Below are 24206 nucleotides of genomic sequence, written 5' to 3' on the forward strand. Positions count from 1 at the left end.
GGGAGAATTTGGATAGGATCTGAAAGCGTGTACAGGGGTCATGGTACATTTTTAACCCATACTCATTCATTGTGTCGCACATGAACAATATATTTGTGTTAGTGTGTGTGTTTGTGTCAGTGTGCATGTGTCTGTCTGTGTATATCAGTTTGTGTGTGTCAGTGTATGTGTATATGTGTGTCATTTTGTGTGTCAGTGTGTGCATGTGTGTCAGTGTGTGTGTCAGTCTGTGTGTGTCAGTGTGTGTGTAATTTGTTGCCCTTGGAGTGCAACCCAGCTGCAAAGCTTTTTTACTAAAAAAGGAAAGGTTAATTTATTTTACACTCTGGAGGTTACCCAAGTAAAGATAAAGGCCAGGATTTTCCCGTCGGCGATTTAGGGGCAGGGCCCGCTCGCCGACGGGAAAATGACACGGGATGACGTCGGGAGGAACCCCCGAAGTCATCCTGCTCCCTTTAAATTTTCAGGAAGGCGGGCGGACAGCGAAATCAGCTGTCCGCCCGCCGACCTGTCAATGGCCAATTAAAGTCATTGACAGGGCAATTAAGATTGTTAAAGACTTGCCCGTCCAACCTTAAGGCTGGCGGACAGGCCAGGAGCCCCAGCAAGCTTCTGATTATGCATGAAACCTCATTCACTGGCAGGATAAGGTTTCATGTTCCTTTTTAAAAACTTTAATAAATGTAATGTTATATTTATTAACATGTCCCAACTCGTGTGACATTGTCACATGAGGGGGACATGTTAATAAGTTTTATATTCTTCTATTTTAAATGTTTTTGACACTGTCACTGATCTCCCTGAAACAGCACTTTGTCTCAGGGACAAAAACAGAATTACCTGGAAAATTCTTCGGTTCTGTCCTTTGTCTCAGGGAGATGTGCGCTCTTTTGCACGCATGCGCGAAAGAGCGCACTTTGACAGATGGGGAATCCCTCACCCCCCGCACAGGGAGCGCATAGCACTTCCTGTCGTGCAGGCCGCTGGGCGCGGCTTAATTGACCCGCCCACTCAAAATGGCGGCGGGCCACGTTTCAGTGGCGGAGTTCAGTTGCCTACCCGCCGCCGAGCCCCGCCCGCCCATCGAAGTAAGAATTCTGCCCCAAAGATACTAACACACAAAGATTAGTTAAAATAATGATAAAACAACACTTATAAATGTAAACCAAGGTTAGTCCACATTCGGTGCAGGCGACTTTGGTGGAGTCGAGGTGTTGTATGGTCTGAAGTGAAGGTCTTGAGGCTGTAGTGTTGGCTCTGCATCTGTGATGGCTTCCAATGTCAAATTGCAGAAGTTGCTTTAGCAGGTAGCTTAGTAAATGGAATCAGGTAGGGGAGAGAGGAATTTTTTTATTTCTCTTTCAAGGGACTGCAGTATGGCCCTTTTTTAGCCTGGTTTATTACAGTGGTTTGATAGTTGTGTTTGTTAGTCTCCCTGCGTTGAAGCTCTTGCGTGCTTCTCCCAACTTCCTGTCCTTTACAGTGTTTTTTTCTCAGGAGCTAAGGTGACCACCGGTATATCATGTGACCTCTACAAAATGCCAAGTAATTTCCAAACAGCCTCTCCCCCACCTGTGGCTCTCAGCGTTTTCCCTGGCCAAGGCAGTGATTTATATTCTCACAATGAGGCATCAACTAAACTTTGTTATCTCCTGGACGAGACTACAATGAACCATAAATTAAATTAAAGGATGGTCTTTTGTCTTCTCAGAAGAGGAGACCCAGTCCGAAACCCACAGTTCTGTCTGGTAGCTTGCAGCCATTTTGAAAGGGTCTTTAAACTTAGTCCAAGGACTTTTTTTAAATGTAGCCTTTAAAACAGATTTTTCTAAAAGTTTTTAATATCATAACTGTGCACCATGTTAAAGCAACATGGTAAATTTGTGGTACCTATCATTTTAAATGACTGCTGCATGCAGCCAGTGCTGCCTCTTGTTTATTACTGCAGGCATCAGTGCAGGTCTGATATTTTCAGACTGCCAACACTATATATAAAGGGGATGTGTATTGTGGCTGCAGGCAGTCCTTTGTGTGCTGAATGTCTGCTAAGATTGAGGAATGGTTGAACATAGTAGGGATCATGCACCAAGGTTTTCTGAGAATGTGTTGGAGTCCTTGGGAGTGATGGAATGGAGGAGAGATGTCTTGTATCCACAGGGGGCCAGAGGCCCTTCATACACGTACTCAGGGGCAGTGGGAAAAATAACGGTGAATGTCAATGCCAGGAGTGTTTCTCAAACCTGGATGCAGCGCGGGAAGAAGTTTAACAATCTCACATGCATTGTCAAAGTCAGAGAGTTCACCTTCAAATGGCATTTGGAGGTGTCAGCTGTGGCTCAGTTCATAGCACCCTCGCCTTTGAATCAGAGGGTTGTGGGTTCATGTCCCACTCCCGGAAACCAAGAACTGTGAGTGTACTTGAAAGAGTTGCAATCTGTCACTGGTGATAACTCAAAAGAGTTTCAAATGGCATTTCCTACCAGCTGCACCACTAACACATCCACTGCTCAATTCACTATACCCCTATCACTCACGTACCAACAATGCCTATCAATCAGGACTGAACCTAACATTCATAGGCTTCACCTCACCCGTACACACCGCACTGTTGCAAGCACTGCATTTACAACCCACAGCTCACACGCTCTGGCAGCTATTCAACCATGACAGCCACCTCATCCAAACATATTGCAGGACACTCACTCACACACTTCCTTCTTTCTTGCAGGAGAAGGTGGTGTGTAACAGCAGGGAGGAACTGCAGGAGAGTAAGTGCACCTGCATGTCATACTTTTCAGGAGATAATGCTGACCACTCCGAGAGCAAGCATCACTGAGGCCATGGTCCCTAATGGGCTGGATACTGAATGCTCCTTCTCTCATCCCACAGTCTGTTCCGGGTGAGGGAGGGGAGAGGGTGTAAGCTAACACTTTTCACTTTCTCCTCTCCACCTCCCCCACCCCCAGCCAATCCTTGTCCATTTTTCATTTCTGATCCCCAAATTACTGAACCATACCTAGTCAATGGAGAAAGAGGAAGAAGAGATTGGCCAGGATTTTGCCCTCATCGGGCAGGCTCAGTGGGGGCGGGCGGGGGCGGTTGGGAAGCCGCCCGCGATCGGTGCCGTACTGCGATTTCACACTGGGAGCCAATTAAGGCCCGCCCAGCGTGAAACACGCACTGCAGCGCTCAGCACTGCCTGTGGTGGGGGGGGGGGCGGTAAAGTGGGTGAGCGGGAAACTTCACGTGTGTGCAGGAAAAGCTCCTTGAGGCACAGAGCTGCATCAGGGAGAAATAAAAATAAAGAATTATAAGTTGTTAAAAACATGTCCCCTATGTGACTCTGTCACATGAGCAGGGACACATTATCAATGAAATGTTTAAATTTTTATTTAATTTTTTATAGCTATTGGAAACCTCATCCCGCCTGTGGATGGGGTTTCCTAAGAAATCCAGAGGCTGTTTTGCCTTTTCGTCTGCCCCTCAACCGTAAGGTTGGACAGGCAGCGAAAAATTCCTTTCAATTATGTCTTTAATGGCCTTAATAGGCCTTTTAATTGTCGGCAGGCATGCTGCCAACTCCGTGCACGCCCATCAACCAAAATATCACACGAGTGCGCAATGCTGTCGGGACGCTTGCCCAACGCCATCACGCGTCATTTTACGCTCATTTGGGTCGGGCGCAAACCCGCCCGGCGAGTGTAATATTCTGGCCAGTGAAAATGAAAATATATCCATCCGACACTGGCAGTCACCAGCTCAGATACTGACACCATCCAGTTTAGAGACTGGATTAGAGGAAGGATCTGCATGTGAGGAGACGGTGTGCTCTAGGACACAGCCAGTGCAGGGGGAAAGGACAGTGCAGATGCCAGCTTGCCAGAGGGCAAGGTCACGCACTGGCTGTGCTACAGAAGATTCTGATGAAGGCTTTGATGGTCCAGGCTCCAGAAGAAGGTTAATGAGTGCATGCATCTAAATGCTCCTGTGCACTGGAAAATCTATCAGCCTGTGCTCAGTGTCAAGGAGCATGGAGGAGCCCAGCACCAACAGGGCTTTGCCCAGAGCTTGAAACCCTGCTTTCCAGTGTGGAGGATGTGGTCACCTCAATCAACACACCTGTGGAATCTACCATGAAGCCTCCACTTCCACCTCCTCTTCCCTGTGCTCCCTCTTTCCTGTAAGGTGATGATAAGGGCTGTTCCTTCATTATGGCCAGATGGTGAACATGCAGTTGACTATCACAAATCATGAAATCTGCTCAGCTGAGTATTTCAGGACTCATCTAGAGTAGTCCAGACAGCATACGTGCACACTAAAATGCTCCTTATGCCATTATAGCTCTCATTGTAGGCCTGCTGTACACAAGTGTCTGGGTTCTGAACTGGAGTCATGAGCCATGTCATGAATGGATAATCCTTGTTACCCAGTAGACAGCCTTTGATTTGCTGAGGTGGGTTAAATACTGGTGCACAGAGGACAATTATAGAATGAAGGAATCATGAATACCACCAGGATAATGGGATCATTGACCTGTGAGAGGTGCTGCCTATGCTCACAGATGTAGCTGCACATTGAGGGAGTGGAATCTCTTCCGGTTCATGAAAATGACTGAGTGCACAGGAAGGAGGCACATACAAAGCAATGTACATTCAGTGAACGGTACTCTGCACCACTGGGAAACCTGTAATCCATGCAAACCCCATGCTCACTCCATCTGCTTCTCCCTGGCAAGAGGGAATGAGTTGAAGCTACCTAACTTTGTATTGTTAGCCTCAATGACCTCCCTTATGCAGCAGGGTACTGCAATACGTGATATGTTGCTCATACCTCCAGCAGTAGCCTGGAAGGAACCAGACACATAAAAGTTATGAGCCAAAGCCACCTTGACAACCAAGGCAATGGGGTCCTTATCCTGCTTTAAGATTGTAGATTTTGCTGTAGCAATTGGCTGATTTCAGTCACATGTTAGCGAAGTGAAGATGTCTCAAGCATTGGTAATTGCTCAAGTTTATGTACAGGAATGGCTCCCTAAATACCTTGGCCAGATACAGCCCCATAAGAACCCTTCTTCCCCTCCCCCTTCTGGCACTTGTAGTGCTCTCTGTGACCTCTCTTCAATCATCCAGTCATGCTCAGTTTCAAGAGGAAAGCCCACAAGACTACCCATTTTGTTTTTATCCACTCAGGAGAGGCAGGCATTGCTGACAAGATCAGCATTAATTGTTCATCCTAGGTTGCCCTTGAGAAGATGGTGGTGGCCTTCCAGGCTCTCTCTGCTGGTACGTGTGTGTATGGTAGCTTTAAGTGGACGAAACAGACAATGCAATTTTCAATAAAAAATATAACTTTTATTGTCCTAATGGAAATTCGCTGTGGGTACAATTGCTTATGTAAAACCAAAATAAGAAAGAGAGAATTACATCAGCAATATCACATTTCATGTTGCTACAGTGTAGCACCAACTTCACAGTAAAAAATAGAATGAGGAGAGGTGAAATTAGAGAAAAAGTCTAGGTCTTCATGCTCCCTCCCCAGCACAGCTATAACCAAATGATATGAATGTGGCGATATCCTTGAATATGTCTCCTGGATCAGGCATTGGTGGTTTGCAGAGAATAAGGCAATCCTGAAGTCTATTGGTGGAATGGAGATAAGGCAAAATGCGGAGTTTTAGGAAGACCTCTGATCTCGGGTAGACACAGTCCATCGGCAGACACTCGACCATCCTTGAAATCCTGCTATTCCCCTGCTCCAGGAAGCCCTCAAGCCGAGGAGAATGCTCACTTTTGCTGGCCCAGCCCTGCCCTTGTACAGAGATATTCCAGCCCAAAAACCCCCTGCTGAGCGGCATCGTCACCACCGCAGCAATGCTCATTTCTCGGGCCACAGGTCCGGGGCTGACCGAAGAATCGATCCGTACAAGGGGTGGAGGTGAGTGGGAAGATGACCAGTGCACCCCCCAAGTTACAGCTGATATAGCCACACTGAACCGGGCTGCTCCAGCACGGCCAATCGCTGTTTCAGAGGACTCACTCCAGGTCCACCTGGAGTGCTCTCTGAAACCATCGCCATCATAAAAACATTGTAAAAAACACCCATTACATCCCTCCCCTTCTTAGTAAATAACAGGTATAGTCTCTTTCAGTGGTTTGTTTCCAAAAGAGTAAACAATAGCTTACGCATAATATGAATATACAACCTCACCACATTTGTATCAATTTAACAATGTACTCAGTCGTTACAATGAGATGAAAAACTGTTCACCAACTGAAAATCGTTCACTATCACTTAATCACTTTAGTATGGTGGACATTTTCTCTCACAAGTAGGATACCTGTAACCTCCGGTGTAGTCTCATTTAAGTCACGTTCTTCCTCTGACATGTTGATATCAGAATCAGATTCAATGCTTACGAATTGTGTTTTGAGTACTTTGAAGAATGATGTGTTTCATGTGATGATTTGTGAACCGCGTTTAGTTTCATTGATCCTTTTGTGTAGGTCACAACATAGGCTGGATATTATAGCAGGTTGTTTGCTTTCCAATATGACCATTGCGTTTCACAAGCACTTCACCTCCTGACTTCAATGATGTAGTTCTGAATTTCAAGTTTCACTCTGCATTTTCCCTCATTCAATCCTTCAGTTCTCAATCACCTTCACAAGTGTTTTGATCCATGGGGTAGCTCAGGAAGACATGTGCACATAGGAAATGTGAAACTGAGTGTAGCTGGAGGCTTTTCAGTAGTCGAGGGAGTTGTTCTGTAATTGCGAAGAAAGTGAAACAGCTCTTGCTTCCATGACTTACTTTCGGCTGGAGCTGTATGTATTATTTTTCTCTAAATCTCTTGACTTCTCAGTTAGCCCTTGGCCAATGGGGTGTGATTTTTTGATGAGTGATGCCCAGACAGTTCACAAATTTACTGAACTTATCGCTGTTGAATGGGGGAGTTCATTGTCAATTCTCACAATTTGAAGGATTCTAAACAAGGTGGAAGTCCAGGCAAGCTTGAGGATTACTGCTTTCGTTGAAGTTGATATGACTATTTCCACAACTGGGAATCTGCTGTGGTTCTCAGTGACAACAGACAGGTGTTCACCAGTGTACAAATCTGTAAAATCAGTGCTAAATTCTATACATGCACCTGGAGCTAGTTCAAGCATCTCAGGGGGAGCATGAGGGTTTGACATTGTAGTTGCTTGACATGGCCCACACTGATTGATTTTGTGATCAATCATGTGATCAATACCTGGGCACCATACCTTTTCCCTAAGGGGATGTTTGGTTTTGACAATTCCTTGTTGACCTTCATGTGCTATATCAACAACGCATTCCCTCAATGAGTGCGGAATGCCAATACAGTTGCTGCTTAAACCAAGATTGTGTTGTAACAGTGAGCCCATTGGAAACATCAAGAAGACCTTGTTTGTAGACACCCTCTTGAACACATCTTTCCAGTTTCATGATTCCATAGTCATCCTACAAAGTTGTAATGCCTCAACTTGTTTTGTACCACTTTGATGACTTTGGCACCACATTTAGGCTTGAAGATGTTGTTCGGCAACCTTTCCTTCACAACAACTAACTGGCAATGGATGTCCCGAATGATAGTCTGCTGAGTTTTGCTTGTCTGGCTGATACTCAATGTGAAACTCGTACTCTTGTAGTTTGAGTATCCAGCACTCTACTCGAGTTGCAATGTGGATTGTTGAACAAGCATATTAGTGGGCTATGATCGCTTATGACTTCAAACACACTTCCATACAAGTAGAGATGAAAGTGTAAGAGAGCCCATGTGATTGAGAGCACTTCCCTTTCTGTTTGTGAATAACATTGCTCTACAGGCGTTAGTGATCCACTTGCCATCGCAACATTTGATGGGTTCCCAGCCTTGTCTTTCTGCATGAGAACTGCACATAAGGCACACAGGCTTGTACCTATGACAAACTGGGCGAGTTTCTCTGGGTCAAAATAGGCATTTGTGTAACTTGTTGACAATGTCATTTGATCTGGTGTACAGCCTGTTTGTGTGATGTAGTCCACTCCTACATGCGAGTCTCTTTTGTCTGATTGTGTAGGGGGAAGACAATGTAGCAAAGTCAAAAATGAAGCAACTACAGTGCGTGATGAGCCTGAGCAGATTCTGACTTTTTGCATGTTTGTAGGATCCATAGAGTTTGCAATGGCTTCAACTTTCCATGGGTCAGGTGATACTCATTCATCACTGAACACATGACCAAAGAATTCAACTCTGCTTTCATTGGACAAATATTTGTCTTTGTTCAAGGTGAGGTTACATTCTGTAAGATGTTGTAAACATGCATGTCAGCATGTCTCGAGTTCACTTTCAGTGTGACCGTAGATGAGAATGTCAACACTGACGATCAGTCTGCCTTCAAGTCATTGCAGTGCATAGTGAATCATGTGCTGAAATATCTCAGCTGCTGAGCTGACTCCAAAGTTGAGCCTCTTGTATTGAATAAGTCGTATGTGAGTGGAGGACAATAAGATACCTCGATTCTTCAGCAAGTTTAATTTGATGGATTGCATTGAGGTCAAGTTTAGCTAAGTGTTTAGCACCATTCACTTTCTCTGTGACATCATCAGTTGTTGGTGTCAAGTGTCTTTCTTGTTGTATGGCTTGGTTTGGCGACTGCATAGCAACATGGATTCTAATCTGGTTCTCACACTTGGGTTTCTTGATTACTTGTATGGGTGAGACCCAAGGGGTCGGCTCATCCCCAACTTTCTTAATAATGTAAAGAAGGCACTGAAGTTCCATCTCTGTCTGCTTTCTGATATGAAATTATATTCATCATCATTGATGCATGACTGGGGGATGTCATGACTCACTGGGGATAGTGCACTGCAATATCAAGCCCCACTGCTCCCCGAGCCATGACAAATGTTAAAAATTTGATCAACCCACCTAATTGTTTAACTTCGGTTAACAGAATACAAGCACCAGGTTTGTAAACTTAATAAGTAAATGACAGTTTATGGAACAAATTGTAGTCGCAAAATAAAGAAATAAGAACTGCTAATTTCTAACTCTATAACCTAAACTCTACCCCTTCTTAAATCCCTAAACACACACATAAGACACACAAAAACATGGATGTTAAGGGAGGGATAAAACAGTTCAATAGCATCAATTCCGGAGTACAGGATTCAATGGTTTGATTTTGATTGATGTCTTCCAAATTCCTTTCAGTTCTTTGTTGATTACACAAGATGATCTTCCAGCACTTTCAGTCTTTAGTTCACTGGTTGAGCACTTGCCGTTCAATGTCTCAGTGATTTTCCCCTTTGCCTCTTGATAGGGGTCTTTAGAGAGCTGCACTGCTCTCACACAAACCCTGGTCATCTGGTCAGGAGCCAGTTAAAATGTTGTTGCCAGGCAGTTCCCCATTAGACCAGACTCCTCCTCAGCAACATCCTGTCTTTCATGGGACACTCAGGTCCAGGACAGCAACATTATATACATCCCTCACACTGTTCCAGTAGACATGTCCTCCAAACTGCAGCCATTGCAATTTTAATCCACAATCCAACAGAAATAAAAAGATACGTTCTTTACAGGGGCATCTTCGGTTCTATATGCAGCTTACATGTAACACCTTTCAGTTTGCTGATACCAGTGAAGCGGTCAGCATACAATTTGAGGATGTTGTTGGTATTTGTAGGAATTGCATGTACAACTGCAATCGTGCAGATCTGTTGCTGTGTAGAAACTGATAAGTGTGACATATTCTCCCGATATGACATACAATACAGCATTCGTTCTAATATTTTTGAGTGAAACTGGCATTTCAAAAGTCCGAGAACTTTCAGGAGTTTGTCACTGTTTAAGGGGTTTTTTTGTCTTCCCTGGTTTGCAGAGAATGGGGCAATCCTGAAGTCTGTTGAGTGTTTGTCCCCTATGACATTCCTGTATGATGCTCGTGTATCTACAAGAGCATCTATGTCATGCAGCCAATTGCCACTGTCAGGTGTAGCTGGTTGCTGTGTCCGAAAGCGAGCACAAAAGTATAATCAGGGTCATCTGCCTCTACATTGGCTACATTCTATTGCCCAGTTGGTGTGCTACATGTGGCACTCTCCTGGCATATGAATCTTCATAGTCGATATTGATGATGAGCAACAAACATAAGCAAAGTGGTTGATTTTTCCACAGGTTTTATACTACTTGTCAGTAGCAGGACATTCTGTCCAATGTAGATAAGCACTGCCACAGTGATAAATGTCTTTGGACAAATCGCAATTCTACTGCTGTTGTTGCATTTGTTACGACTGGTCCCCAAAAGAAATACCCCAATTTGTTCACTTCCCGAACGGGACCCCAATTTTGTTATGCTCTCGGGTGAGGAGGAATGAGCTGGCTCCCCTTCTTTATTCAACCCCCTCGATTGGTTGCAATAAGGTTAATTTAAAAGGGATCTCTTCCCCCATGGATACCTTTTCCCAGTCCGAATGTATTTATTTTTTAGAAGAAGCCAATTTAACCAGGCTGTCTTGAGTTAAAGAAAGAATACGTTTATTAGTTACTAAAACCCAAGAAAGATAATAAAAATGCAACACACATACACACAGATCAGAATTGAAAAGTTAGTAGTCCACATAAAAGTTTTTTAAAATGTACAAATCAGTCTTTGGCTTGTCCATGAGGCGTAGATGGTGGTACATTGCAGCTGTTAAGGTGTCTGTCTGTGTGTGTGTGTCTGTGTCTTTGTGTGTGTGTGCCTGTGTATGTCTGTGTGTGTGTCTGTCTGTCTGTGTCTTTGTGTCTGTGTGTGTGTTTGTGTATTTGTATCTGTGTGTGTCTTTGTGTCTGTATGTCTTTGTGCCTGTGTGTCTGTATCTGCATGTGTCTTTGTGTCTATGTATGTCTTTGTGTCTGTGTCTCTCTGTGTATGTGTGTGCGTGTATGGGTATACACTGTGCAGGTTTCGCTGTTGCTAAAAGCGAGCTGCAGGGCCTCCTGTGTGTATATTCAACACAGCCTCTGCAGCGCTATCTGCAGAATGTAGACAAAAACCTTCCAAAAGTTTCATACCTGAAAGCAATGTTTGCTTTTTCTCACCATTTTCACCATCATTGTGAAGTTCTTGTGAAGAAAGAATAAAATTCAGTAAGAAGCAGAACTGCTGCATGTGCTGTTAAAACATGGGTTCCTTTATTCTCCTTCTAGACTCCCTCTGCTGGTATATGGGTATGGTACTCTTGAGTGGACAAAATGCACAATGCATTGCAATTGCAGGGAGATGGTCATGTAGTGGTAACAGCAATGGATTGGCAATCTTGAGACCCAGGCTGATATTCTGGAGACATGGGTTTAAATCCCATCACAGTAGCTGGTAAAAGTTAAATTCAATTAATAGATCTGGTATATAAACATAGTCTCAGTAATGGTGACTGTGACAACTATCGCTGACTGTTGTAAAAACCCACCTAGTTCACTAATGTCCTTTAGGGAAAGAATGTGTCATTCTCACCTGGTCTGGCCTACATGTGACTCCAGACCCACAGCAATGTGCTTGATTCTTAACTGCCCTCTGAAATGGCCTAGCAAGCCACTCAGTTCATGGGATGGGCAACATATGCTGGCCTTGCCAGTGATGCCCACATCCCATGAAAAAATAATTCTATACATTCACACAGCAATTGTTCATAAGCAGGAAGTGATACTTTATGACCTGACGATAACACTGGTTTGTAGTTCACCATTTATTTAAAGGGGGATGGGCAACCCAAACTGTCCTGGGAGAAATGGGGGGAGGGAACAGAGCCCCAGCCTGAAAAAAGGGGGTTGGTGGAGAAATGAGCCACAGTCTGAGGTGGGGGGATGAGGGACTGAACCAGTATATGGAGCTTTGATATTTTCAGTAATACATTTTGATCTTGGACTTCTTTAGATAAAGCATGTTTTGCTATGATGTCTCAGAAACACCTCACATCCAATGAATTACTACACAAGTTTACTGGTAGCAATGTCCCACAAACAGTGCTGGGATGAAGTGCCAGTTCATTTATTTTTGATTGTGTTGATTGACTGGGGAAAGTTAACTAGGACATTACAGGGGCTCACTGTTCTCCCATTGGTGCCTTGGGATCATTGACATTCCCCTAAACCAACAGAACCAGCAAATAGGCCTCAGCTTAACACCTCCAACAATGCAGCCTTTCCTTAGTACTGCACTGGAGTGTCAGCCTAGCTCATAGTATTTTATACTATTATTTTATTTTACACTCAAATCTCGAAGTGGAACTCAGGTCTCCAATTCTATGATTCAGTGTGGAGTGAATGAATACCAACTGAGTCAAGCCAACAGTTAGTATACTTGCCCCTTTGACTGTCTGCATCCTTGGAGAAGTGTGCCAGGTACCTACAGCACCCGGGAGAGAGTTTCAGGGGAACATGAAGTAGTTTCTGTTTAACACAGAATTTAAATGAGCTGAAGTAGAGTTCTTGACTTCTAACCATAAACACAGCATTGCAAAAATTCAGCATCAATTCTTAGAATGTTGTCAGTATTATAAAGGGTTAAAAACATGGTTACATCTTTGTGAGGCTCAGGGTGTGGTGTAAGTTCACCAAATCCACTGGCCTGTGTGGCTTTCAGCCCAGTCCATGGGCAAGAGCTTGGTTTTATCTCCAGCTGACCAAACCAATGCAGCTTTAATGCCGCATTGATGCAAAGCCAACAAGCAGCATAGTGAACCGGATGATTGTCCAAACTCCCTGCTTCAGTTTATCCAGCAGATTGCGGGACGGGGCAGTGGCAAATAAGTGTGATTCAAAGGGATATTGCGCTTTAAGGTAAGTGACTGCATGACGGACAGATTTTAGATTGTTGAGCATAGCAGCTTACAGCAGGGGAGAGTGGGCAGGAATTGTGTCAGCTCTAAAAATCCAATACAGAGGCACAAATCAATCCAGTGGCAGATCATTTTCACTCCTGCACTACCAGCACCACCTTTGAGCTCTGCTAAAATGACCAAACAGCTGCAGGACATCGATGTTTCAGGTGAGTGACCCTATTTTGTAGTTCAGCACAACCTCCCTAGAGGGCAGTATTTCACCTTTGCTGGCAGCAGGTGGAAACCAGGTGCACCACCTGCAAAACGTGCTGACAAACTCAGGAACAGATGCTATACTTAGAGCAACCCTTTCTGCAAAACCAAGATGAAGGTGTAGAGTTTTTGTAAATGAAGACAATTTGGTAGTTTGCAGAGCTGGGTTGGGACAAGTGTTGCTCAGAAGCAGTTTCCAGCTCATTCTCTCGCTCTTGCTCTCTCTCGATGTCTTTGCCACTAATGTTTCTGAATGCTCATGGATGCTTTAACTATTTCCAGGTTAATAACAGCAATAAGAAGGAATGGAACGGGATGATGGGGGAGCTGCTGAGTGGGCTCGGTGACATGATTGTTGCCCCTCTAACCATCAATAATGAGCGGGCTCAGTATATTGAATTCTCCAAACCTTACAAGTACCAAGGACTCACCATTCTAGTGAAGAAGGTATCGATCCAGCCATTATGTCACCCAGCTCTCTCTTCATCCAGTCATTGGGCCACCCTAATCATCCAACCATGTAATCTTGCAGCTTTCTGGTCTCATGCCATCATGCCATCGACATGCTTCACTATGTGCACAACAAATGAGGTTGACTTTTTTTTTGATTCTTTCCCTAAAGTGCTGTAACCTGAAAGGCTACAGACCAGGTGCTGGAAGGTGGGGTTAAAAAAGCAGCTAGTTATTTTATTTTTTATTTTCGATCAGTGCAGACACAATGGGCTGAATGGCCTCTTTCTGTGCTATAATTTTTGTATGGTTCTATGGGATGTGGGTGTCCCTGGCTAGGCCAGCATTTATTGCCCATCTCTCATTGCCGTTGGGAAGGTGGTGGTGAGCTGCCTTCTTGAACTGCTGCAGTCCATGTGGTGTAGGTACACCCACAGTGCTGTTAGGGAGGGAGTTCCAGGATTTTGACCCAGCGACAGTGAAGGAATGGTGATATTTTTCCAAGTCAGGATGATGAGTGGCTTGGAGGGGAAATTCCAGGTGGTGGTGTTCCCATGTGACCACTGCCCTTGTCCTTCTAGATGAAAGAAGTTGCAGGTTTGGAAGGAGCCTTGGTGAATTCCTGCAGTGCATCTTGTAGATGATACACACTGCTGCTACTGTGCATCGGTGGTGGAGGGAGTGAATATTTAAGATGATGAATTGGATGCCGGTCATGTGGGCTACTTTTTCCTGAGTGTTGTTGGAGCTGCACTCGTCCAGGCAAGTGGGGAGTATTCCATCACACTCCTGACTTGTGCCTTGTAGATGGTGGACAGGCCTTGGGGAGTCAGGAGGTGTGTTATTCGTCGCAGGATTCCTAGCCTCTGACCTGCTCTTGTAGCCACAGTATTTATATGGTTGGTCCAGTTCAGTTTCTGGTCAATGGTAACCCCCAGGATGTTGATAATGGGTGATTCAGCAATGGTAATGCCATTGAACATCAAGAGAAGGTGGTTAGATTCTCTTCTCTACATAAGGGATTTTGATGCCACAGAAAGAAAGAGATCACTTAATGAGAGAGAGAGAGAGAGGGAGAGATACCAATTAAGGAAAAGAGAGATACTGGCTAAGGTGAAACAGAGATACCAGTTAATGAGAGAGATACTAGTTAATGAGGTAGGAAAGCTGGTTAGTGATAGACCAGAATAAAAATAGAAAATTGCCAAAATACTCAGTAGGTCAGGCAATCTCTGTGAAGAGAAACATTGGGTGGGTTCTCTGGCCCCACCCGCTGCCAGGATTGTCCAGTCTCGCTGAAAGGCAAAGGACTATTGGCTGGGCCGCTGCATCCCCCACGGCGGATCCCCCCACGGCAGCGCTGGAAAATCCCGGCCTTAGGTAACGCTTTGGGTCGATGGTGACTCTTCATCAGAATTGAAGACAGAAACATAAAAGGTTTAAAGCAAGTGCAAGTGCGGTGTTGGTTAGGGGACAAGGGGTAGAGAACAAAAGGGAAAGTCTGTGATAGGGTGGAGGGCAGGAGAGAGACGCAGGGAAAAGTGCCGTAGGAAGGGGAAAGAGTGTTGGGGTGACGGAGGAGTGGACCAGGGTGTCACAGAGGGTGTGGTCTCTTTGGAATGCTGAAAGGAGACGGAAGGGGAAGATGTGTTTGTTGATGGTGGTGGCAAAAATGGCGGAGGATGATCCACTGAATGAGGAGGCTGGCGGGGTGGCAGGGTAACCCTATCATTGAGTGAAGGAAGAGGTGAGAGCAGAATTGTGTGAAATGGATTGAACATGGTGGAGGGCCCTGTCAGCCATGCTGGGAGGCATTGATTGCATCATCTGGACAGGTGCGATGGAGAAACTGGGAGAATGGAAGCAGGATGAGAAAAATGATAGACCAGATACCAGTTACTCAGAGAATCATAGAAGATTAGAGCACCTGAAGGAGGCCATTTGGCCCATCATGTCTGTGCTAGTTCTCTGAAGGAGCAATTCACCTACTGCCGACCCACCGCCTCCTCCCCCAGCCCTACACGTTCTTCCTTTTCAGATAATCCAATTCCCTCTTGAAAGCCTCCATTGACCCTCCCTCCACCTCACTGCAGGCAGTGCACTCCAGATCCTAACCACTCGCTGTGTGAAAAAGTTTCTCCTCATGTCTCCATTGCTTCTTTTGCCAATTACCTTAAATCTGTGCCCTCTGATTCTTGATCCTTCCGCCAATGGGAACAGTTCCTCCCTATTTACTCTGTCCAGACCCTTCATGATTTTGAACACCTCTATCAAATCTCCTCTTCTCCAAGGTGAGCAGTCCCAACTTCTCCAATCTTTCTACGTAACTGAAGTTCCCCAACCCCAGAACAACATTTTTGTAAATCTTTTCTGCACCCTCTCCAATGCCTTCATGTCCTTCCTAAAGTGTAGTGCCCAGAACTGGATGCAATACTCCAGTTGAGGCTGAACCAGTGTTTTACATAAGTTTAACATAACTTCCTTACTCTTGTACTCTATGCCCCCTATTAATAAAGCCCAGGATACTGTATACTTTATTAACCACACTCTCAACCTGTCCTGCCACCTTCAATGATTTATACACATATACATTCAGGTCCCTCTGCCCCTGTACCCCTTATTTTATATTGTCTCTCCACATTCTTCCTGCCAAAATGAATCACTTCACACTTCTCAGCATTGAATTTCATCCACTTCTCCCATTTCACCAATTTGTCTGTGTTCTTTTGAAGTTCTACACTATCTTCCTCACAGTTCACGATACTTCCAAATTTTGAAACCCTGTACACCAAGGTCTAGGTCATCAATATATATCTGGAAGAGCAGGTGTCCAAACACCGATCCCTGGGAAACTCACCATTACTTTCTGTTTCCTATCAGTCAGCCAATTTTGAATCCATGTTGCTACTGTCCCTTTTATTCCCTGATCTCTAATTTTGCTCATAAGTCTGTTATATGGCACTTTATCAAATGCCTTTTAGAAGTCCATGTGCACCACATCAACAGCATAACCCTCATCAACCGCATCACCTGTTACCTCATCATAAACCTAAAGCAAGTTAGTTAAACATGATTTTCCCTAATTAACTAATGACTTTCCTTAATTAATCTGCATTTGCCCAATTGACTGTTAAATTTGTCCCGAATTATCATTTCTAGAAGCTTCCCCACCACTGAGATTAAACTTAGTGGCCTATAGTTGCTACACTTATCTTTACACCCTCTTTTGAACAAGGGTGTAACATTTGCAACTCTCCAATCCTCTGGCACCACCTCTAAGTCTAAGGAAAATGGGAAAATCATGCCCAGTGTCTCTGCAATTTCCACTCTCACTTCCCTCAGTATCCTTGAATGCATCACATCCATTCCTGGTGCCTTATCAAGTTTAAGTACAGGCAGCCTCTCCACTGCTTCTCCTTATCAACTTTAAACCCTTCAAGTGTCTGAACTACCATGACCTGTGCAGCATCATCTGCCTTGTTAAAATCAGATGCCAAGTATTCATTTAATATTTCATCTATGCTCCCTGTTTCTATGCGTAAATCCTCTTTTTGGTCCCTAGTCGGCCTCACTCCTCCTTATACCACCCTTTAACTATTTATATGCCTATAGAAGAGTTTAGGGTTCTCTTTTGTGTTCGCTGCCAGTCTCTGCACATACTCTCTCTTTGCTTCTCTTATTTGCTTTTTCAATTCCCCTCTGAAACTTCTAGATTCAGCTTGTCTCTGGGTTGACATCTGTTATAAATACACTTTTACTTCTTCATTTATCTTTTTTGTCATCCAGGGAGTTCTGGATTTGTTTGCCCTACCTTTTCCCTTTGTGGCAATATACCTTGACTGTGCCTGAACTATCTCTTTTTTAAAAGTAGCCCGTTGTTTAGTTACAGTTTTGCCTGTCAACCTTTGACTCCAATTTATTTGACCCAGATCAGTTCTTACCCCAGTAAAGTTGGCTTTCTCTGGACCATTCTTTGTCCTTTTCCAGCTTCAACCTTATGATACGATGATCACCATCCCCTAAATATTCTCCTCCTGACACTTGATCCACTTGGCCCACCTCATTTCCAAGAACCAGGTCTAGCAGTGTCTCCTTTCTCATTGGACTGAAAACGTGTTACTGTAGCAAATTCTCCTAAAAATACACTAGGAATTCTTGCCCCTCTCTGCCCTTTTCACTACTACTATCCCAGTCTATATTCAGATAAATAAAGTCCCCCATTATAACTACCCTGTAATCTTTGCACCTCACTTTAATTTCCTTGCAAACTTGTTCCTCTACATCCTTCCCACTAGTTGATGTCCTACAGACTACACCAAGCAATGTAATTGCACCTTTTTTATGTTCCATAGCTCTAGCCAAATGGATTCTGTCCTTGACCCTTCTTGGAGATCTTCTCACTGCAGCACTTCAATGTTCTCCTTAATCAATACCACCACCCTCCCCCTTTTCTTCCTTCCCTATCTTTCCTGAACACCATGTATTCAGGAATATTTAGAATTCCCGTCACTGTGAACCCGGCCTTTAAAAATGGCCAGCCACAGTTCTGATTTTTCATTTTGGGGTGGATGGACCTACTCCTAATCTATTGCAAAGGCTGCCGGGCGTGGAGGGGGTGCTGGACGGAAGGCCTCTGTGCTCTGGCACTTTGTTGAATGCAATGGGTAAAAATGATTAAAACAAAAAAAGTCCCTCCAGCCCTCACCCCTCACTGCCCCCCCCCCTCCCCACCCCACACAATCCCCATGCCCTATCCATGCTAACCTATGCCACCTCATCCCACCCCCCACCCCCACCCCCACCCCTATGGCCCCTCATACACCCTATGCCCCCAAATCCCCATGGCTCTTTATGGCCCCTATGCTAACTTAGTGCCAATTCATGCCAACACATCACTCCACCCACCACCCTTTGCCCTTACACTTCCATGTCAACTCACCCAGTATCCACCATGGGCAAATCTCAGGAGCCATGTTGACCTACAATAAAAGTTTTGTTTCAATTGATGATGTCACCATTTTAAACAAAAACATTCTCATTGATAAAAACAATTCAATACATTGAAATTCCTTCCATTAATCTCTTATGAAAACAAGCATTTCTATTCTATAACCACCTGGAGCTCAATTAACAAGCACCCCACTGTGATATTGTTAGTTTGTAAAATCAGTCATTGCAGCACAAATCCTATAATGAACAGCCCCAAGGCTCATGTCAACAGACAGAATGAAATATCAAGCACTGATTTTTTTAACTACAGGCTGCTTTTTTTAAATGCAAAGCCCAGAAGAGTTAAATCGATCGACAGCTTGACAGTTCCTTGACAATGCAACAGTTCCAATGAGTTTATGCACTTTTTAAGCACAATCATATTTATTTTTAACAATCCCAAAGGATGACTTATTTCTCCCAAAGGGGTACCTTACCTCTCCAAAGAGCTAACCTGGTTATCCAAATAGTTCAGGTAAGTTCAGACCAGCTCTTACCTGGTCTAATCTGCACACTCTGGGTTTCACTCTCCTGGCCTACCAAAATCCCACTTCAGCGGAGGCATCTGATGATTTAAATGCCCAGCTGCCTCCGTACAACACACATGTGCTAACCGCAGCCTGATTCCAGTCCCGGCCCTGTGAAAACAGAAAGTGCCACATTCAAGGGTGGGACTTGGGACACCTGGGCTCTGCATTGTGATGAAAATCTGGGACTTAGTATCCAGTCCTGCCTTTCTTTGAGCCAAGTCTTTGTTATTACCACAACATCATATTCCCACCTGGCTATCTGTGCCTGCAACTCTGCATTCCATGCACCTTGATATTACTGATCTCTGATATGACTTCCGGGTTCCCACACCTCTGCCAAATCAGTTTAAACCCTCCCCAATAGCACTAGCAGTTCACCCCACAAGGAAACCAGTCTCAGTCAGTTCATGTCCCATCTCCCCCAGAACTGGTCCCAATGTCCCAGGAATCTAAAGCCCTCCCTCCTGCACCATCTTTCCAGCCATACATTCATCTGCTTTATCCTCTTACCTCTACAGTCACTTGTACAGGGAGCAATCTGGCGTTTACTGGTCTTGAGGTCCTGCTTGCTAATTTCCTACCTTGTTCCCTAAGTTCTGACTGCAGGACCACATCCCTCTTTCTATGTCATTTGTGCCACTATGGACCATGACTGCTGCCCTTTCAGGGTGTTCTGCTGTTGTTCAGTGATATCCTTGACCCTGGCACCAAAACACATCATACTGGATTCACGTCTGCAGTTGCAGAAACACCTGTCTGTTCCCCTATTAAATCTCTGATTACTATTGCTCTTCCAGTGCTCAGTGTACTGAGCCAGCTGTATTGTCATGGACTTGGCTCTGGCTGTACTCCCCAGATGAACCATCACTCTCATCAGTATGCAGAAGTGAATACTGTTGAAACAATGGGATGCACTCAGTGGGCTACTCCTCAACTCCCACCTATGGCACCTCCCCATGCCCACGCAGAAGATGCAACACCTGCCCCTTCACTTCCTCTCTCCTCACCGTCCAAGGGCCCAAACACTCCTTTCAAGTGAAGCAGCATTTCACTTGCATTTCCCCTAACTTAGTCTACTGCATTCGTTGCTCCCAATGCGGTCTCCTCTACATTGGAGAGACCAAATGTAAACTGGGCGACCGCTTTGCAGAACACCTGCGGTCTGTCCGCAAGAAAGACCCAAACCTCCCTGTCGCTTGCCATTTTAACACTCCACCCTGCTCTCTTGCCCACATGCCTGTCCTTGGCTTGCTGCATTGTTCCAGTGAAGCCCAACGCAAACTGGAGGAACAGCACCTCATCTTCCGACTAGGTACTTTACAGCCTTCCGGACTGAATATTGAATTCAACAACTTTAGATCTTGAACTCCCTCCCCCCCATCCCCACCCCCTTTCCGTTTCTTCCCCCTCCCTTTTGTTTTTTCCAATAATTTATATAGATTTTTCTTTTCCCACCTATTTCCATTATTTTTAAATCTATACGTGTAATGCCCTGTCAGTCTTTCCACCCCACCCCCACTAGAGCTGTACCTTGAGTGTCCTGCCATCCATTCTTAATTAGCACATTCTCTTAGATAATATCACCACCTTTAACACGTCTTTGTTCCTTTGTCTGTGACATCTTTTGATTATCTGCTCCTATCACTGCTTGCTTGTCCCCACTACCACCTCGCCCCCCCCCCAACTTCTCTCCCCCCACCCCACCCCCCACCTTAAACTAGCTTATATTTCACCCCTCTCCTAACGTTACTCAGTTCTGCTGAAGGGTCATGAGGACTCGAAACGTCAACTCTTTTCTTCTCCGTCGATGCTGCCAGACCTGCTGAGTTTTTCCAAGTAATTCTGTTTTTATTCCCTGCACTACATGCCTATTTCTATTTGACTGCTTGGCAGTCACCCATTCCCCCTCTCCCTGCATACTCTTAATCTGCAGGGTGTCCACACCAATAACCCTGCTATCCATGAAGCTCTGCAGCTTGCAGATGTGCCACAGCGATACCAGCTGCTGCTCAAAATCCAAAACTTGGTAATGAGTCAATTGGATACCTGTCATCATCTTGGAAGAAAATAGTGCCAGGCACAGAGAGGGAAAGTACACTGAAGCCTATGGGAAGGGGGAGATTGATAGAGGTAATGTGTGGTCATTATGTTGTTCACCAAAATTTCACTGATTCCACTTCATTGCATATACTGCTGTAAAAGCGAGGCCAACCCTGTGTGCACTGACTGTAGTGTTTCTGTTTCTGTTACGCAGGAAATTCCTCGCAGTACCCTGGATTCATTCATGCAGCCTTTTCAGAGTACACTGTGGTTACTGGTGGGCCTATCTGTTCATGTGGTCGCTGTTATGCTTTATCTCTTGGATAGATTCAGGTTTGTGGTGTTTTAATAACATTCACTTCTGCTTTTCCTTTCTTTAGCTGATAGGATCAGATCCCTAAATTTCTTCAGTTGATGTTACTTATACAGATTGAGATTAAGGCCTGGTCGATAGGTGTGGAAATATTTACCTTTGCTCCACTAAGCACTATGGGCGGAATCGTCCTTGATTTACACTAAGTGCGGTAGCGGGCAGGAAAAAGATGTTTTACCCGCTGGCCGCAATGGTGGGTTTTCGTGCTGTATCATCCCAATCCTGTCTCATTGATCATGCATTCCTGAGAAACACGCCATTTCACTGGCAGGCGGCCTCCAATTCACCCACCATGCCATCACCTTGCTGCTTCCTCATGGCAGGCACCATATTTATAGTTTAGCCGCGTCCACACCTCTCAGTGCTTCCAGCCCAGGAATGCTGCACGGAAGACATGGCCCCAAAAGATAACAAGACTGCAGCCCCCTGATTCAGTGACACATCCCTGGGACATTATCTGGACACCGCTGGAGCCCGCCATGATGTCCTCTACTGCCACTCTGCCCACAGAAGGCCCATCAGTCTCACCACTCCAGCTTGCAAGGTGCTGGCAGTGGTGGTCAGTGCCAACGCTGCACAGAAGAGGTTTGCCATCCAGTGCAGAAAGAAGATGAATGATCTCATCCATGCCATCAGGGTAAGCCAACCATCTCATCACTCTAAAGTCACACACTCACAAGGCCATCATACATTCCCTGGCATTTACATTGATGCGGGTTGAGGCAGCCCATTGTTAACCATCCTTGTACGAACATACAAACAAGGAGCAGAAGTATGCCATTCAGCCCTTCGAGCCTGCTCTGCCATTTAATAAGAACATGGCTGATCTGATCGTAACCTGAAATCTGCATCCCACCTACCCCTGATAACGTATAACCCCCTTGCTTACCAAGAATCTATCCACCACTGCATTAAAAATTTTCAAAGGCTCTGCTTCCACCACCTTTTCAGGAAGAGAGTTCCAAACACTCATGACCCTTTGAATGAAATATTTTTGCCTCATCTCTGTTTTAAATTAGCGACCCCTTATTTTTGAACAGTGACCCCCTAGTTCTAGATTCTCCCACAAGAGGAAAGGTCCTCTCCACATCCACCCTTTCAAGACCACTCAGGATCCTATATGTTTCAATCAAGTCGCCTCTTACTTTTCTAAACGCCAGCAGATACAAGCCTAGTCTATCCAACCTTTCCTCATAAGACAACCCACCCATTCCAGGTATTAGTCTGGTAAACCTTCTCTGAACTGCTTACAATGCATTTACATCCTTCTTTAAATAAGATGACCAATACTGTATACAGTAATCCCGATGTGGTCTCACTAGTGCCCTCTACAACTGAAGCATAACCTCCCTACTTTTGTGTTCAATTCCGCTCGCAATAAATGATAACATTCTGTTTTAGCTTTCCTAATTACTTGCTGTACCTGCATACTAGCCTTTTGTGATTCATGCACTAGGACACCCAGATCCCTCTGCATCTTAGAGCTCTGCAATCTCTCACCAAAATGGACAATTTCACATTTTCCCACCTTATACTCCATTTGCCATATCTTTGCCTACTCACTTAACCTATCTATATATTTTTGTAGCCTTCTCATGTCCTCTTCAGAACTTACTTTCCTACTTATCTTTGTGTCATCAGCAAATTTGGCAACCATCCCATCCATCCCTATATCCAATTCATTTATATAAATTGTAAATAGCTGAGGTCACAGCGCAGATCCCTATGGCTCACCACTCGTTACATCTTGGCAACCTGAAAAAGACCCATTTTTGCTTACTCTCTGCTTCCTGTTAGCCAGCCAATCTTCTATCTATGCCAATATGTTACCCCTAATACCATGAGCTTTTATTTTCCACAATAACCTTTGATGTGGCACTTTATCAAATGCCTTCTTGAAATCTAAGTACAGTACATCCAATGGATCCCCTTTATCCACAGCACATGTTACTTTCTCAAAGAACTCCAATAAGTTGGTTAAACATGATTTCCCTTTCACAAAACCATGTTGACTATGCCTGATGACCTTGAGCTTATCCAAGTGCCCTGCTGTAACTTCTTTAATGTACCAGTGGTAAAATAAGTAAACTGCATCAGGATGCCACCCTACGGCTTGACAGTCTGAGGTAAATGAGGCCAGTGCCTTTTCACCGGTTGGTTGCCCAAAGGTCAAAATTGGTCCCATTGAATTGTTGAAAACTAGTGGTTTTTGTTATAACTGTGCTGATGGTAATTTTGTACATTAATTTCCAGCACTTCATCCAGTATACAAGGACTCCATCTTGTGAAGGAGACTTGTGAAGGATAATCTTTGGTTGTAATATAAATTGGCAACCTATAGATCCCTGGGGGTTGTAACATATGGAATTTCTTTCTTTCAGTCCCTTTGGGAGATTTAAAGTGAACAGTGAGGAGGAAGAGGAAGATGCATTGACCCTATCCTCAGCCATGTGGTTCTCCTGGGGTGTACTTTTGAATTCTGGAATTGGAGAAGGTAAGAGATAGGAAGGGTGAGCACTTGTAGTGTAAAGAGCCTCACAGAGTAATTCCACCGATGGTAATAGCTCAGTTTCACATTGCCAGTTCGCCAGCCTGTATTACACAGAAACACCCATCTTCCAATTAATTCTGCTTCTCTAATTCCCAAACTGCCACGTGGTTTGCCGCATAATTATAAATATGAAATCAATACTTTAATATAAAAAATAGTGACCTTAAAATGAGGGACTGAATTCAATCTATATATC

General features: G+C 44.6%; 1 protein-coding gene across 1 annotated transcript in view; it reads left to right on the forward strand.

Annotated features, from left to right (window-relative positions):
* LOC144685665 (glutamate receptor ionotropic, NMDA 1-like) overlaps positions 1-24206 on the forward strand; it is an 83105-nt gene that overhangs the window by 10835 nt on the left and 48064 nt on the right. Inside the window, exons 7-9 of the mRNA XM_078550431.1 lie at positions 13360-13524; positions 21301-21419; positions 23841-23953. Coding sequence (XP_078406557.1) covers positions 13360-13524; positions 21301-21419; positions 23841-23953 — 397 coding nt within the window. The remainder of the gene's footprint in view (positions 1-13359; positions 13525-21300; positions 21420-23840; positions 23954-24206) is intronic.

This window comes from Cetorhinus maximus, chromosome 10, assembly GCF_964194155.1.
Source record: "Cetorhinus maximus chromosome 10, sCetMax3.hap1.1, whole genome shotgun sequence".
Taxonomy (NCBI): Eukaryota; Metazoa; Chordata; class Chondrichthyes; order Lamniformes; family Cetorhinidae; genus Cetorhinus; species Cetorhinus maximus.